The sequence below is a fragment of the Galeopterus variegatus genome, unplaced genomic scaffold (assembly GCF_000696425.1).
Source record: "Galeopterus variegatus unplaced genomic scaffold, G_variegatus-3.0.2 Scaffold25, whole genome shotgun sequence".
Taxonomy (NCBI): Eukaryota; Metazoa; Chordata; class Mammalia; order Dermoptera; family Cynocephalidae; genus Galeopterus; species Galeopterus variegatus.
The window spans coordinates 1,002,483-1,020,435 of record NW_007726136.1 but is presented as its reverse complement, the minus strand read 5'-3'; the positions used below and the strand labels follow the sequence as shown (position 1 = coordinate 1,020,435).

General features: G+C 44.9%; 1 protein-coding gene across 3 annotated transcripts in view; it reads right to left on the bottom strand.

Moving 5' to 3' along the window:
- Positions 1-13,687, bottom strand: part of LOC103587313 (chromosome unknown open reading frame, human C17orf85) — a 31,386-nt gene extending 17,699 nt beyond the window's left edge. For all 3 annotated transcript variants that reach the window (XM_008568792.1, XM_008568803.1, XM_008568800.1), the window contains exons 1-3: positions 13,486-13,687; positions 11,502-11,567; positions 9,005-9,110 (exon numbers count right to left, since the gene is read on the bottom strand). In XM_008568792.1, the coding sequence (XP_008567014.1) occupies positions 9,005-9,110; positions 11,502-11,567; positions 13,486-13,668 (355 nt within the window). In that variant the 5' untranslated portion in view covers positions 13,669-13,687. The remainder of the gene's footprint in view (positions 1-9,004; positions 9,111-11,501; positions 11,568-13,485) is intronic.
- Positions 13,688-17,953: the final 4,266 nt, after the last annotated feature.

The window sequence follows — 17,953 nt, the reverse complement described above, 5'->3', positions numbered from 1 at the left end:
TATATATATATATATATATAATTTAGTACATGCCCTATAGACCTAAGAATCGTATGCTTCAGTATCTACCCTCAATACACACATACACAAGTTTACAAAGTAGCTCACACAAAGATGTTCGCTATAGCACTACTTCTAATAACCCAGTAGCTATCGGTGTAATAAATTATGGTTTATCCATATTAAATCAATCATGTTTCTCCATATTATAGAATATTCGGTAAAAAAAAAAAATAATAATTATTATGTACCATGGAAAGATTCTAAGACACATTACAGAATGAAAAAATCAAGTTGTAGAAATTTATGTACAATGCAATGAAATTTTTTAAAAAACATAAAACAGCATCATACATTTTCTTTTTTTGGGGCGGGGGGGAGCTGCCAGTATGGGGATCCAAACCTCTGACTTTCGTGTTATAATACCATGCTCTAACCAACTGAGCTAACCAGCTAGCCCTAACACCAAACATTCTCTAAGGGTACGTACATATGTGTGTACACAAATACCTAGGAAAAGGCCTGGTATGATTCATGCTACACTGATAATTGTTGTTAACTCTGGGAAAGGAGAAAGGTTGAAATCTGTGGTCCAAAACAAACTTTAGCCTTATCAGGATTGCGCAATTTTTTTTTTGTCTTTTTGTCTTTTTTCGTGACCGGCAACGGATCGCAACCCTCAGTGTCGCGCCCGTACCGGACCGGGACCGGCAACGGGATCGCAACCCTCAGCGCTGCCCCCGCTCCTCGCTCAGCCAGTGAGCGGGAACCGGTCCATATGTGGGATCCGAACCCTTGGCGGGAGCGCCGCCACACTTCCCAAGCGGCGCACTGTAGCAGTGCGCCACCAGGACGGCCCTGAAGGCCAGACTTTTTAAGAGCGGATTAAGTGCAGAGCAAAAGTCACTGCAAAGGAGGCTGCATAGNCCATTCTTGCTTTCTTTTTTTTTTTTTTCTTTTGTCTTTTTGTCTTTTTTCGTGACCGGCAACGGATCGCAACCCTCAGTGTCGCGCCCGTACCGGACCGGGACCGGCAACGGGATCGCAACCCTCAGCGCTGCCCCCGCTCCTCGCTCAGCCAGTGAGCGGGAACCGGTCCATATGTGGGATCCGACCCCTTGGCGGGAGCGCCGCCACACTTCCCAAGCGGCGCACTGTAGCAGTGCGCCACCAGGACGGCCCAGGATTGTGCAATTTTTTACTAAATGTTTTAAAGTACCTTATCTCATTTAACATTTTTGTGAAATATGCAACTATATCAATAAGAAAAAATAATTTTAAAATATCTGTATATTCACCACCTAGCTTTATGCTTAATTCCTTAAAAGATCTCAGGCAAATAAAGCATTACGAATAAAACTGGGGCCCACGTAACCTCTCCACATTCCTTCTTTCCATTCCTTCTCCAAAGTAATTCTGTCAAGAATTCAATGTCCATTACTTCTAATCATGTTTTTATACGCTATATATTACTTTTATTTAAAACAAATAAACCCTCCATTCTTGCTTTCTTTTTTTTTTTTTTCTTTTGTCTTTGTCTTTTTGTCTTTTTTCGTGACCGGCAACGGATCGCAACCCTCAGTGTTGCGCCCGCTCCTTGCTCAGCCAGTGAGCCGCCGGTCTGCACGTGGGATCCGAACCCTCGGCAGGAGCGCCGCCGCGCTTCCCAAGCGGCGCACTGTAGCAGTGCGCCACCGGGCCGGCCCCATTCTTGCTTTCTTATACATAAATTTTTTTTAAAGATTTAAAATACATGTAAATACTTACAGCTAAAAAATTTCTTAGTTTTGTCATTTCATTCTGAAGAATAAGAGATGGTAGCCTATGTAGGTTTGGCCAGACTAAATCAGGTGAGTATTTCCTTGACAGCCCAGATTCATGAAGAGATAGCATCAAGAATTATGAACCCTGCAAGTCCCTATTAGTGACCAGCGGCGCAACAGTGAACAGAGGCCCAAATGCAGGATGGGAAACAAGGGTTTATTTAGGCCAGGGGGCTTTCTCAGTTCTTCAGGCTAACAACTATTTCTTTGGAAAAAAACAGCCCATGGGAAGTAAAGAGATGGTTCTATAGAAGGTAACAAAGAACAGGGAGAATTCCTAGCGATGGTAGAGAAAACAGACTAGGGATCAGGAAGAAAACATGAGATACAAGACTTGTTGATCTGATAAAAAAGGATTTAATTTGGGGCCGGCCCGGTGGCGCACTGTGCTAGTGCGCCGCTTGGGAAGTGCGGTTGTGCTCCCGCTGAGGGTTCAGATCCCACATACAGACCGGTTCCCGCTCACTGGCTGAGCGAGGCGTGGGGGCAACACCGAGGGTTGCGATCCCATTGCCGGTCCCGGTCCGGTACGGGGGCGACACTGAGGGTTGCGATCCGTTGCCGGACACAGAAAAAAGACAAAAAAAAAAAAAAAAAAAAAAAAAAAAAATTAAAAAAAAAAAAAAGGATTTAATTTTAAATAAGAAAAAGAGAGAAAACAGAGACCAAAAAAATGACAAAATAAAGAGTATCACAGCATTTTTCTAACAAAACATTAAAACAACAAAGAAACCTACAGGTGAGAAAATACCTTAAAAACAAAAGGGAAAGAATGTAAGGAACAAAACTTCTGGCCTCAGGTGTCCATTTTAATTTAGAGAGAATGGTACACAATCAAGAATTGGGCAATGGACGATTCTGTTCAAAAGAAGCAGATAAAGATACAAAAAAAAAAAAAAAAAGACATACAATTCTTTTGCATCTCTGCACTGATAATTCCCTGCAGAGATAAACTAGTCTCAATTAGCTAGAAAATAAGAAAGGTTCATTCTTAAAAAAGAACCAACTGACAGTGGTAAGATCCATTAGAAATAGAAGCTTTGTTAAACTCAAGATTTGATGGGGGCCGGCCCGGTGGCGCACTGCTACAGTGCGCCGCTTGGGAGCACGGAGGCGCTCCCGCCAAGGGTTCGGATCCCACATACAGACCGGTTCCCGCTCACTGGCTGAGCGAGGTGTGGGTGCGACACTGAGGGTTGCGATCCATTGCCAGACACGAAAAAAGACAAAAAGGAAAAAAAAAAAAAAAAAGATTTGATGGAAGACTGCCAAAGGAGAATGTCCAATACTTCCTCACCTTGCTGACAATGTTACTGCTCAAAATAAAACAAAGAAGGCCCCTAGAGCTACGCCCAACCCAATGAGAAAGGGCTAATTGCTGAGGTGGCAGTGAACAGATGCACTGGAGAATGAAAACCAGACATTTACTGAGTGGTGACTACGAACCAGGTGCTGAGGGTATCATCTTGAATTTTCTAGTACAGAAAAAAGACAATGAGTGACAGGCAGTGGAACATAAAACTCAAGTTTTTAGATAAGCAGATTTCAAAAATTCCAGAGACAAAGGAGCCAATCCCAAGGCCACAGATTACAGTGATCAAAAAAGTTGGAAGACAGAAAAATACAGGAACTCAAAGCATGAGTGGTGATCCCAAGGAAAGAGAAGGGAGCAAAACTTAGGTGAGCACAAATTATCAAAGAACACAAATGGGAGATGGATAAAAGGTAAATTACTAATGACGAAGAGAATGAGACTGGCAAACAAATCTGAAAGACTCGTGTCAGGCTATACAGTAACATGGAAAATGCTGATGACAGACCATCATGTGAAAAGGAAAAAAGTAGGAGGACTTAAAACCAGAAAGAAAGTCCACTCCCAGAAAAGAGATTTTTTAAAAATACACAAAATGTTGACAATGACTGGGTTTGAGTGGAAGACTGTGGGCAACTTTTCTTCTTAGTTTGCTTTCCAAATTTTCTTTGGTGAGCGTGAACTGTTTGTAAAACATCTAATGAAGAAAAGGTTATAGTCCAGACTGAACAGGCTCATCAAAAATGCTGACAGCTTCCTTTTTTTTTTTAAGTGTTCAGAGCAACACTGCTTTTGGAAGAGATGCAAGAAAAAAGGCAGAACTGTTGATCTGTTTTGCTATTCTACTAATGGATAGCAGAACAGCTAGTATTAAAGAAGAACCAAAACCCAAGATAGGTGACAAGAGCATAAGAATTACTCTCAATAAGTTTAAATCTCTAGTCCAGAATTACATCCCAATGTGCTGACTCAAACATGCAGCTGTGATTTCAGAATTAGGTAGTAACATCTAAAGAGTAGCAAGGAAAGAGAGAAGTACAATAAAGCCTCAAGAAAGACTATTCCTGCACTGATTTTCATAAAAGAGGAAAAGGGAAATTCCCAAATTACAGATTGAAAAGCTTACTGTCAGTCTCTGAAATTTAAAAAAAAAAAAAAGCTTATTAGACAGAATTTATGATTCCTTAAGAAACCAAGTCTTTCCCATAGGAAATGACATGAGTTCAGTAAGAATAAAGCCACACTAACCTCATTTCTTTTTTGACAGGATTAGTAGGCCAAGAAATTCAAAGATTACCATAGACAGTGTTCTATCTCAAATTCATTAAGGCATGTAATCCAGTTCCTCATAATAAAATGAAGTGTGGGCCTGACAGTAATAGAATAAGACTTATAATTAATACATCTATGTTTCATGGCATTATATGGGAATACACTGTTGAACATTCACCCACAGTTGGATGAAGAAGCAGAAGCCATGCTCAAGGCAGAGAGGCCACAAAGTGAGGAGCATAGCTAAAAAGCTGAAAGGTAGTGTTAACGTAAAAATTAACTCAGACTGAAAACAGAGGCTTGAAATCAATGAGATGTAATTTAATTAGGGACAAATTAAAAAGTAATTTTTTTTTAAAAAAAGATGACCGGTAAGGGGATCTTAACCTTGACTTGGTGTTGTCAGCACCACGCTCACCCAGTGAGCAAACCGGCCATCCCTATATGGGATCCGAACCCGTGGCCTTGGTGTTATCAGCACCGCACTCTCCTGAGTGAGCCACAGGCCGGCCCAAAAAGTAATTTTTTAAAAGTGCCTCGAGTACAAAATGAGAAAGACTTTTGATGGGCGCAATTCCTTGGGAAAAGACCTGGTATGCTGGTTGACAAGAGGAGCACAACACTATGAAACCGGCTGTGACAGAGACGACAATGATCTGCCTTACCTTTGAGGTGACGTAATAACTTCGTATAGCATACATTATACCCGTGGCCTTGGTGTTATCAGCACCGCACTCTCCTGAGTGAGCCACAGGCCGGCCCAAAAAGTAATTTTTTAAAAGTGCCTCGAGTACAAAATGAGAAAGACTTTTGATGGGCGCAATTCCTTGGGAAAAGACCTGGTATGCTGGTTGACAAGAGGAGCACAACACTATGAAACCGGCTGTGACAGAGACGACAATGAGTTGTAGTCCTGCCATACTCTCCATGAATCTAACCATAGCTGGAATCTACACCTCACCTTAGGAAGAACATTTAGAAACTGGAAAGAGTTTAGCAAAAGGACACCAGAGAGCCATGTCACATACAGAAAGTTTAGGGAATGGGAAGTAAGCCTGTACTTCTAGCACCTGAAGGATCATTGTATGAATGAGGAAAGGACATAAGTGTTGGTCTAGGAATCACACAATAACTAACAGACAGAAATTACTAGAAGGCAATGCTCAACACAAGGAAGTATCCCAAAACAAAGCTGTCTGCCTCATAAATAGTTCCTGGGCCACCACTAGGAAATGTTCAGGCAGTGGCCAAAGGGCCATTAGGAATTCTGCCAAAAGGCCTGCAGTGCTGGGCGAGAGATTGGTCTAGATGACCTCCAAGATCCCTTCCAACCATGAGAGCTTCGATCTTGGGGATAAGGAGACTGAAGCTGTCTGACACTGAGTCATTCAAAAATAGCAAGTCATTCTTGATGCAGAATAGTCTATTGTAGCATGTCCCAAACTGTGTCCCTGAATGCTGGCAGAGTGGCTGGGAACACAGGCTTCAGTCAGACCAGCCTTCAAATCCCAACTTTGCTGTTTACCTAGCTGTGGGAACTCGGGCAAGTTTCTCCACCTCTTACCATCTGCTTTTCTCATCAGTAAAATGGAAATGGTAAATATCTTACCCTCACAGCATGCTGAAAGAGTAAGTTAACTACACAGCAGAGTGACCAGCACATGGTAAGCATTTAAAAAATGGTATCTTTTACTATTATTATTATTATTGGTATTAATAAGAATAAATAACTTGACACCTGGTGTGGCTGCAGGAGTCAGATGCTGATTCCAATTTCCCCATTCTCCAAAGAGGCAGGGTCACTTAGATGATTGCTTAGAAGATGGAGAATGCCAAATAATGATAATAACTAACATTTATTGGGCACCCACGATGTGCCAGGCACCACTCTAAGAACTGTAACATTTTTTTTAAAAGGTCATGGAAAGATCATGATCTTTCAATTCTATTTTTCCGGGAACTTTTTATTTTTGTTGCAGCTGGCTGGTACAGGGATCAAACTCTGGATTTTGGTATTGTCAGCACCATGCTCTATCCAACTGAGCTAACTGGCCAGCCCCGAGAGTAAGAACTATTAACATTTTGTTAGAGCCTCCCAACAAACCCTATATGAACTCCTATTATCTGCTTTCCAGATGAGGAAACTAAGGTCTTAAAGGCTAAACAACTTGAAGTCCACAGAGCTAGAAAGTTACAGGTCAGGATTTGAATCTAGGCAGTTGGGCCTCAGAGCCCATGCACATAAACACAAAACCAATGTTTCTCAATCCTGGCTGCACGTTAAAATTACCTGAGAAGACATAAAAATAATGACTGTCTCCAGGACCTATCTAACTCCACCGCACCCCTAATTCTAATTTAAACTGACCTGGGATGGGGAGCAGAGTTGCCCAGGGTTCAGGAACACTATCTTAGGCCATGCTGTCTCCTGGATAAAGAACAGGTTGAAATGGGCAATCTTCCTCAGCTGACATCCAGGCAGGCCTTCTGCCTTTTTAAGGAATATCTTTAGAACCATAAGATTTCAAAAAAAAATTATTTTTTTAATTAAAACTTAACCACAAAGCAGCCTATTAAGGTAGATATCGTATTCCCATTTTACACACAAAAAGACTGAGACTTAAAAAGGCTCAATCACTTGCCCATGGTCACAAAAAAACTGAGACTAGACTCCAGGAGGATCTGGCACCCTAACGACTTCAACAAAGATGGGAAAAAATTTTGAGGGGGTGATCAAGAATGCTTCATGGAGGAAGTGACACCTGAGTCAGATGAAGCATGATTGGACAAGGAAAAGCGAAAGAACAGTGTGAAAGGCTTGACAGCATCAGAGGCAGGCCATCTCAAGGGATATTTATGGGACTAGGAAGTCAACAGGTGTGGTGAAATCTATGGTGCTTTCAAGGTAGAATTGTGAGAAAGGACTCAAAGGTCTGCTTGGACCCAGGTTGCACAGATTAATTCAGCTTTCTCTGACAACAGGATGTTACTAGGTGGTTTATATTTGAACGCCAAATTGCACAGCTGTCCCTGGCCTTCACAGGACTTTTCCTGAAACAGAAATCCTTTCAAGCAGACACCTGGAACCCCAGCCTGCTGGGGAGGCAAAGTCATATTTCCAACTTGAACTCATGATGCAGGAAAAAGAGTACAGAAGCTTCCAGAATTGAGCTCTGCATCTAAGCTTATTCTGCCCACTCAGGGTCAACTAAGGAGGGACACAGTTTGGATCCATGGTATCAAATCTTATATGGTAATAGAGCAAAGTAATTAAGAGCAAGGCTTTAGAGTCAGGTAAACCTGGGTTTGAATCCTGACTCCACCTTTACTAACTATGTAACCCTGGGCAATTTATTAAACTTCTTTGAGCCTGTTTCCTCCTTTGTAAAATAGGCATAAAAATATATTCTTCATAGGGTTATTTTATTTTATTTTATTTTATTCCCTTTTTGTCTTTTTTACTGACCGGTAACGGGATCGCAACCCTCGGTGTTGCGCCCGCACCGCGCTCAGCCAGTGAGCAGGAACCAGTCTCCACATGGGATCCGAACCCTCGGCAGGAGCGCCACCGCGCTCCCAAGCAGCGCACTCTCCAGTGTGCCACCAGGCCGGCCCTTCACAGGGTTATTGTAAGAAACAAATAGTAATGTACTTAACACGGTGCCTGGTAAGAAAGCAAGTTCTCAACAAATAGTAGCTATTCTCTTTCATTCAACATGTTTACTGAGCTTTTGCTTTTATCAACCAAGCAAGGATAGAGAAGCTCACATAGCACAGACCTTTAACATGCATTCAGAGGGCTGCCCATTAAACCCTTTATAAATACCCAAATTTGCAAATACAACAGGGGGAGGCTTTTCGCACTTATGGATTTATATTAGAGTGGAATAATAAATAAGGATGCTGACTCACTAAAAGAGTAATGTTTCCTTTTTATTTATAAATTGTTTTAGAAGACTGAGGTAGATTAGTATATATGATAATTCAGGGTGAGTTCCAGGGAGCAAAATACTTACCCTAACAAAACATAAAAATAAAATAAAACCACAAATATAACTGTAGGGGCAGGTTTAAAGCCAAGGGCAGGATTAGTTTAGCTTTCTCTGACACCAGGATATTATTGGGTGGTTTGTATTTGTCATGTATCCAGATTACCAACAGAAGTGTTTGTTAATGGCTTTCTCCTGCCAATCCCAAAATTACTCCAACTCCCTTAAAATAAAGTCTCACTGTGATATGTTTTCACTACATTTAAGGACAAAGAAAAGTTAATACCTCTATGATAAAAGCAGAAAATGAGTGAGGTTCTGTAGAAGCACAGGTTCTAATCTCAGCTCTGCCATTAACTGGTGACTTTCTCTGGGCCTCCTCAGATAAGACAATTTCTTTTTTTCTAGCTCTAAAATCTGAGACATAGCTGAGAGCACCTCAATTTTAAACAAGTGACCTCAGAAATAAAGACTTCACAAGTTCCTTCCTTTAGGAGTATCTGAATGAGGACTGAACATGCAAAGCAAGGCCAGAAGAACAAGGCAATGGCAGGGAAAAGTCACTCTTTGGGGAAATGTGGAAAAATTCCCCCCAAAACACGCTGTACCTTTCTTCATCATGTCTCGATCCAAGGCTACATTTCTCTGGGCAAGATTTACTTCTGATCGGAAATGGAAGCGCTTGGCTCGCTGCTCTTTCTTTTCAATTGCTTCCTGGAAAGTATAAAAAGTCAAAAAAGTAAAACTTCAAGGAGGAAAGTTAAATTATAAACACAACATGACGCATCAGTCACAATCCTAAAATAAATGGGAAGAAACAAGCAACCTTGTGCCTTGAATAAGTTTGCAGAGAACTGGATATTCATATTCAATGACTAGGAGAGCATACATGAATACTGCTATAATTTGTAATCATCTCCATCATATACAGCCTCTCACTGTGCCTGGGACACAGTAGGAATTTAATCAGTATTTTGTCAATTAAATAAACAGTACTTATAGTCTATGAAGTTCTGATATTTTATCTATTATTAGCAATCATGCCAACAAATTACAACTAAACAATCTCAACATCCCTATTTTCCAGTGCAGAAACTGAGGCACAAAAAAGGAAAAAGGTTTGCTAGAGGTACTTCAGCTAGTAAAAGGGCAAATCTTCTGATTCCAGTGCTATTTCTAGGAGCCCCCTCCTTCCCCACCATTTCACATCGTCTGTGGGCATGATAATCACACCGATCATGATCTTCTACATTATGTCTGCCTGAGCAGTCCACTCCCTAAAGCTGGTTCCCCACTTAAAAATAACACCAAAGCAAAGAAACTGTCTCCTCTATTCCAGCCTTGGGTCCATGGAATTGCCAGTTTTCATTTTTAAGTTACAAAAAGCATTGATGCTTCACTGACAAAATAATCAGCTTTGTAAGTTTCTTCTCAGAGCTAAATCCAGATCCAACTGTGGGTTTCTGATGGCTCTTAGGAACCCTGTGCTAATTGTATATTGACTATGCCACCTAATTGAAGGTCTGACTATAGAAAGCTTGTGGGAGTTGGTAAAGTAGCAACACTTCTCTTATTTCCCAATAGTTATGCAAATTGTCTTCACTGAAGTCTTCCCAGTACAAACAACAATCTACCTTCTCTTAGTAACAATTTAAGTACCAACTCTGGGACTACCACCCTTTTTCCCATACACCTGTTTCATATAATGGCAAACTATGTAGGATTAAGGACAGTCTACTTATTTTTCAATTACAATAAGAAAATATTTTCACTTTATTCTATTTTCTTATCTGTCTAAAAGATGATCAGTACTCTTCCTTTTGGCCTTGAAGTAATCTGAGACAGATGGAGACACAGATAAACTTCAAAAAGGTAAGCATGACATATTCATTTTCATTTTTGTTTTTATGCATCCGATTACAGCTATATATACTATTATTCAAAACTGTAATTCAAAATTCTGTTCCAGGGCCAGCCCGGTGGCACACTGGATAGTGCGCCGCTTGGGAAGCGCGGCGGCGCTCCCGCCCGAGGGTTCGGATCCCACATACAGACTGGTTCCCGCTCACTGGCTGAGCGAGGTGCGGGAGCAACACCGAGGGTTGCGATCCCGTTGCCGGTCCCCGGTCCGGTACGGGGGTCAACACTGAGGGTTGCGATCCGTTGCCGGACACGGAAAAAAAGACAAAAGACAAAATTCTGTTCCAAACTTAGTTGCACACATTAAAATCAGAAAGAACGTTTAAACTGGATATCACCTATTAAAGCAACAAGTATGTATTGACTATTTATAATAAGACTTTACTCTGAGTCAAATCTGGTAATAGCAATCACTAGATAAAAGGCAACATTCTCAGGTACTGAGAATAATTCAGTTGACTTGGCCTTCAAAGTTTAGACAGCCACAGAGTCAGGAAACCCTATCTTTCTAAGTCTGCAACTGGTGAGGAATAAAGGTGTTTACTAAGAACCTACTATGTGACAGGCACTTTTCATGTTTTGTTTCATTTAAAGTAGAAACAGTACACTTTTTTTTTAAGGCTAGTCAAGTGAAGCAGTGGGAATGGAGAAGAAACAAAGAAATCTGTAATTCAGCACACATTTTTAAGAATGGACATGACATTTTTTTTTTTTTTTTTTTTTTTAAAGATGACCGGTAAGGGGATCTTAACCCTTGACTTGGTGTTGTCAGCACCACGCTCAGCCAGTGAGCGAACCGGCCATCCCTATATGGGATCCGAACCCGGGGCCTTGGTGTTATCAGCACCGCACTCTACCGAGTGAGCCACGGGCCGGCCCCGGACATGGCATTTAAAGCATCCTCAGTGCAGAACTTTTTCTTGAAAATGGTTAAGCACAAGCATTTAGGAATAGTGATTTTTATCTTTTTGTGGATGCAAGAACACACAAATGCTGTCCTCATGGTTTCAGGATGCATGAAGGCATCATTCTGTAACATGAAATTAAAAAGGGTTTTTTTTTTAATCCAGCAAGAAAAGAAAAAAGGAGATGAAGAATATTTACTATTCTGCAAGTCCTAAGGACCAAGTTCACTAAGTTCACCCACTTAATCAAACTGAATAAATAAATCATGGTCTGCCTTACCTTTGAGGTGACATCAATTCCAGTGATGAAGCTGCCAGCCTTGTTTTCATATCTTCTGCTTGTGTCCTAACACAAAGGGAAAGGGTGAGAAATTCCGACAGCAACTGAGGAAAAACCCATGATAAAAGATAGTCTGACATCTGGTTCTTTTTGGATAGTCATTCTTTTCAGCAACTCTTGCTCACCCTTGACAACCCCTCATTAAGAAGACCATCCCAGTGACTCCATGGTAGCAAGCAATCACTTTAACAAGAAGTCTTTTCTAGATCAGAGCCTATCCAAACCTTCAGTAATTCCATCAACTTAAGGTATTCCATATAAATGAAAATCTCAAGGCTTTCGTGAAAAATGCCACAGATAAGGTACAGTCACTTATCTCCCCAACCCAGACTGGACAAACACCCCATGCCAGGCCACCAGGTGCAGCACAAACCTCTACCAAACAGAAGAAACTACAGACTCACCTAGAACTCCTGGGGAAAACATAGCACAGTGCAATGAAGAGAGGATGAGATTTGGAAACCAAGTGTGGACTAAAGTCTCAGCTCTGATATTCACTAATGACATGACACTATATAATTTCTTTGACCTCTTTGGGCCTCGGTTTCCTCCATGGTATCTGCCCACCTTCCTAACCTCTTTTACTGCTCTTCCATTTGTGCTACAGAACCTTCTGTTTCTCCAACAAAACAATCTTCTTCCCATCTCGGGTCCTTTTCATTTGCTGTTGCCCCTGCTGGGAACACTTCCAATCTGCACCTGGAAGGCTCCTTTTTGTCGCCGAGGGTTCAGCTTAAATGTCACTATCTCAGAGAACTTCTCTGACCACCTATCACATTCTGCTTACCGCTCTGTTCACCCTCCGTGCTCCTGCATTCTCTATTCTATTAACGTCCTTTATTTTCTTCATAGCACTTAACACTAATAGAAATTATTTATTTACTTGTGTCCCCAACTGGAACACTAACTCCACGAGGGAGTCTGATCTCGATCTTGATCAAGCACCTAGGACTGTGCCTGGCACATAGTGGGGGATGCAATAAATCCGTGTTGAACTGAATGAATGATACAACTGCAGAGATATTTAAACAATATAACGTAGCAAATGACAAAATGCCAGTGTCTATTGTTACCACAGAGGTTTCCTTTGCCATCTCTGGTGATACCACGTTAACCTTTTTCCGTAACTTCAGTTTAAAAGCAAGACTTGCTGACATGTGGTAAAAAGCTCATGTTAGGTGAGAAATTAAGTACGTAAGAGAGGTCATTCAGGCCTGAGGCCAGCTCTAAGAACTGGACACATGACTACCAAACCACAAGCAAAACGTCTCACCATCCCCACTGTCATAAATGAGGGACCAAGGAACACAGTTAATCCCCTGATACTTTGGTTTTCATAAGGGTCAGATGCTGGGGCCACGATGTAGGTTTTAACACAGCAGCGGAGCTGAGCGGGGAACAGATGACCCTCAAGTCACAACAGAAACACAGTGAGTCCCTGCTGCTGACAAATCCCAGCCCTTCCAAGAGAAAGAGCGAGTGTGGTGTTGAACAGATACCAACTTCACGGGGCCAGGACCCACTAGGAGACGAGGATACCAGCGCCACCCAATCGTTCCTCCTGGGCCGCTCCAGGTTCTGTTCTCGTCCGGGGCCCCCCTGTGATCTCAATCCCAGCCCCTCTTCACTCACTGCCTTGCACAGCCTGGCTCAGAAGGGCAGCGAAGGGAGTGTCCTGCACCGTCTCCCAGCTCCCCCACCTCCTCCAGCCCCCTCAACACCCATTTCCGGGCGCCCCGGCGTCCTTTTTCTCGCTCCGGGTCGCTCCTCCAGCCTGGCGCCCCCGCCCCGCGGCCGCTCGCGCTCCCCTCTCCCCCTCCCCCGACGTACCCCGGCCAGGCCTCCGGCCACCTCCCCTTCCGGCCCCCTCCGGCGCAGGACTCGCTCCACGACCTCCTCCTCGCCCCCTGCCCCCCGCCCGTACCGGGATCAGTTCCTTCAGCGAGCGCCGCACCGGCACGATCTCCAGCTCGCCCTCCTCCACCTCCATGGGCTCCGGCTCGCCACGGTCCAAACCGGACTCCGCCTCAGGAGACGGGAGCCCCAGGGCCGGCCCCGCCGGGGCCTCCGCCTTCACCGACACTCGCAGGCCGCGTACGGCCGCCATCACTGCCTGCCGGCCGCACCACTGAGAGCCCGCCCCGCACACCCTCCGGCTAGAGCGCCGCCACCACCGGCCGCAGAGGAGCCGCCGCCGCTACCTAGAGCGCCGCCTGTTGCTGCTGCTAGAAGGCCACCCTCAGCGCCTTTGCCCCCTGGTGGCGGGAGGAACCCGGGCCGGCTGGGGCGGAACCCGGCGAGGAGAAGGCGGGACCGAGTGGGGACGGGGGCGGGGCCTGCTGGAGGGGATGGGGCTTGGAGGAGACCCGTGAAGCTACAAAATAGCTACGCCTGGAAGACTAAAACTACTAAAAGCTAACTTTACTGAGCGATCACCGTGTGCCAGACACTTCCAAGTGCTTGGACCCATACAAACAACCTTATGAAGCAGGTCCTATTGTTCCTCGCATTTCACATATGAGGAAACTGAGGCATAGACATTTTCCCGAGGTGACAGGCTAGTTAAGGGATAAACCTGGATCTGAGCCTAGGCATTCTGGCTCCAGAGCCCAGAATGAGCCTTGGTCTCTCACCTCTGGGCAATCTGTGGGTTTACGAAGTTACTTGCCTTGCCAACCTTTGTCTCATTCAGGTCTCCCAATAATGGGCCCATTTTACATACACAAAAGTTGAGACTCCAAGAGGGTAGTGAACTGCCTCAAGGCCAGAGCTTAGACCCCAATTTCCTGATTTCCAAGGGCTCTATTTGCTGTAGACCTGTGAGCATGGTTTCCTGCAGCTATGTCTAACAAGGTCCTGGTGTGGAGAGGTGGGGAGGCGCCACTGGTCAGTTTTTGCTTTGAGTTCTGATTTTGCACTTTCCTACCTGTTAACCTTGGGCTAGTTCTTTCCCCTTTCTAGGCCTGTCTTCCTACCTGAGGAGGGCATTGGTGGAATCCTAGGGTCTCTGAGGCCCTACCAGCTCTGACCATGGAGGAATAAATCATCATAAACCAAGGAAGAGCATTGTCAGCATCAGACACACCTGGGTTTCAAACTGGCTGGCCCTGCCCCACACACCACCCAAGTGTGACCTTGGCCAGGCCACTTAGCCCTTCAGAGTCTCAGTTCCTTCACCACTAAAATGGAATAATACTACCCACCTCCAAAGGAGATCGTGAGGGTTAAATGAGACGATTATATGTAGATATAAGATACAACAGAAGGGATATAGTACATCATAGTTTCTCTCAAATTGGGGTTAAACCACAGGACAAACACAGATGGAGCTCTTTAGGAGGCTAGTTTTGCTTGATGAATGGGGCACAAAGTAGTTTCAAAATTGGGTTGAATGCATGGAATGTATTTGTGTGCATTTTTTTTTTTTTTTTTTGTCTTTTTCGTGACCGGTAAGGGGATCGCAACCCTTGGTGTGGTGTCACCTGCACCGCGCTCAGCCAGTGAGTGCACCGGCCATTCCTATATAGGATCCGAACCCACGGCGGGAGCGTCGCTGCGCTCCCAGCGCCGCACTCTCCCAAGTGCGCCACGGGGTCAGCCCTTTTTTGTCCTTTTTGAGACCGGCTGCACCGCACTGAGCCAGTGAGCGCACCGGCCATCCCTATATAGGATCCAAACCCGCAGCGGGAGCGCTGCTGCACTCCCAGCACCACACTCTCCCGAATGCGCCACAGGCTTGGCCCTTTGTGTGCATTTTAAAGAACACTTCAAATAAAGTTTGTGCTTGGGGTGACCCACTCTGGGTGACAGTGACAGCCCCACCATCATTTGTTTTCTAGGCCTGCAGGGGTTCAGGAGGATAGGAGAGGAGGAAGCAATCCCTACTCAGCTAGGGACACCAGGAGGCCAGCAGAGAAGGCTGGGCAGGCCCCTCTCCCTGCTGGATAGGAGCCTTGGTGCTTGAAGATTCCATTCAGTGTAGACTCAGCATTGCAGTTCAGTGCAAGCAGAGGCGAAGCCCCCTGGGGGAGCTCTAGTTGACAGGTGAATTAGAATCCAGGGCAAGCCAGGGCATCAGGCAGTCAAACACCAGGGCTCCTACACCCCTGTCAGGAAAGCCCTCTGTGCCTTTCCCTTTATGATCACCTGACTCACCACCACCCCCTTCCTGTCCTCAGTGCAGCCTGCTGACGTGGGGCCACAGAAAACTTAGGAGGTGGTAAAGAATACTTTTCAAAAAGTTAAAAAATATGACTCAAACAAATGTAAAATGAACACATGTCAAAGCTTTTATTCATTTATTACTGAATGAGGACATCAGTATGATATTAGTTCAAAAAAGAATTTGAGAATGAATGTAGAGTTGGTCAAAGGAATGCTGAGATGAATTTAACAAGATGGTTAATGCCCTGCAAGGCAAGAAACTGTAACCTTTAGGGTCCTCTTTTCTATCAGACACAAGACATTTACACTACTATTGGACAAGGATTATTTACTTGTCATGAAATTTCTATAAATTAACTAAATTAATTAGGGTATTTTACTACTCTCACAGAGTTGTAAAATACCCTAATCAGTAGTAAATAGGAAGTCAAACAAAGGTACACATCCCTAGAGAAGCAGATGATCCTCAGGTGGCATAGGCATGATGGATGACACCTGGTGCTACGCTACGAGGTCATCCGTGTTCTTCTTCCTATTTGTAATGTCTGGATGATTTCCATTAACAGAGGAAACCAGGAGAGTAGGACGTTGGGACAGACTGGAGAGAGAGTTTTGAGCAGGGAGTGATCAACTGTCAAATGCATCCACATGTTCACAGTGGAACCTGGCTTAGGTCTAGAAGTTGTTGGCCATTGGTGACCTTGGAGACCAATGTCCTTGAAGGGGAAAGCAGATTAGTGGTGGGAGTTGGAGCAGTGTGGACAACTCGTTTGAGAAGTTTGTGAAAGGGAGGCTGGGGGCAGGGAAGGGTATTAACAGGATCTTCTAAAACTTTTATTTATTTATTTATTTAACTGCATTGGCCAGTTCCTTTCCTTTTTCATCCCTCTCCTATCCATGAAGGAGGGGAATAAAGTGATGGAATCCTACCTCTCCTGGGATAACAAAGAAAAGGCCATTAAAAGATAATATAAGCTCCTAAGGTGAAATCAAATGCTGCTTGAGGACTGGTAACATGGTCCACTGACACGAGGTGACAATGCCCTGCTGATTAGAGCAGAGATGTTCTTAAATGCAGTTTTAAGTTGGGCACACACAACCCCACACTCCTCAGTTGATGTCTATCCTTGGAGTATGTGCAGGTCAGTAGTTAAGGGAACGTTTCCACAGTTAAAAGAAAAGCTCGTGAGGCAGCTGACGCTGGTGGCGAGCTGTATCCATGCCTCCACCCCCTATATAGCCAAATTCTGTAAAGGGCTATCTGCCCCCACTTTCTCTGTTCCCCTCGCCTCCCTTGACCACTCAGCATGGTGGAGACGATGGCCACGGGTTAGTTCCTGAAACCACGCACACTGCCATTGTAATTGCACCCTCGGTTTCCCTTTTACCTCCCAGCTACTCCTGCTCCAGCGCCTTGGCGGGTTCCTGCCCCTCCCCCAGCAGTGACAGTCCGTCAGGGCTCAGTCCTGGGACCTCTTCCTTCTGGGCCCATGCTCGCTCCCTGAGCTACCTCATCACACTGTGGCTTCCAGCGCCACTGCGTCCACACCCTGAGGATCCCCACGTCTCCATTTCCAGTTCTCCCCTCTCCTCTGAGCCCTCTGGACATCCGCCCTTGAAGGTCTCCAGGTACCTCAGACTCAACCTGCGAGGTGCATTCTTGTGTTCCCTCCCCTCCTGATCAGCCCGGTCAGTCTTCAATCCAGGTGGGCAAGCCTGGAAGCTAGGAGCCGCCCTCGCCACCTTCCTCCCGCACGCCCACAGCCAGCCACATGGCGTCTTGTCAGCCTGGCCTCCTGCGCATCCCTCCTGTCCGGCAGCTTGTTTCCATGCCCTCAGCCACCACCCCTCGCTTCTTTCCATCCCGGCCACCATCATGTCTATTGTCTCGGTGCTGCAGTGGCCTCCTCACTGGTCTTCCCATCCTTCTCTACACGGAAGCCAGACTGGCCTTTTCAGCACACATTCTCCAGCCCCTGCCCCCCTCTCCAGCTTCATCTTGCACTACTCTCTGCCCACACTCATCAGACCACATGCCAAGGGTACCTCTGGGGGTGTGCACCAGAGAAGGCTTCCTGGAGAAGGTAACTTGGAGATCGTGGGGGCCTAAGCAGTGGGGAGGACAGGGAGGCTGACCACAAAGCCAGGATGGGCTGACAACAAATGGATCAACCTGACTTGGGTGGGGACTGGCAGCTGCCCTAGAGAGTGAGAGGACCAGGTATTGT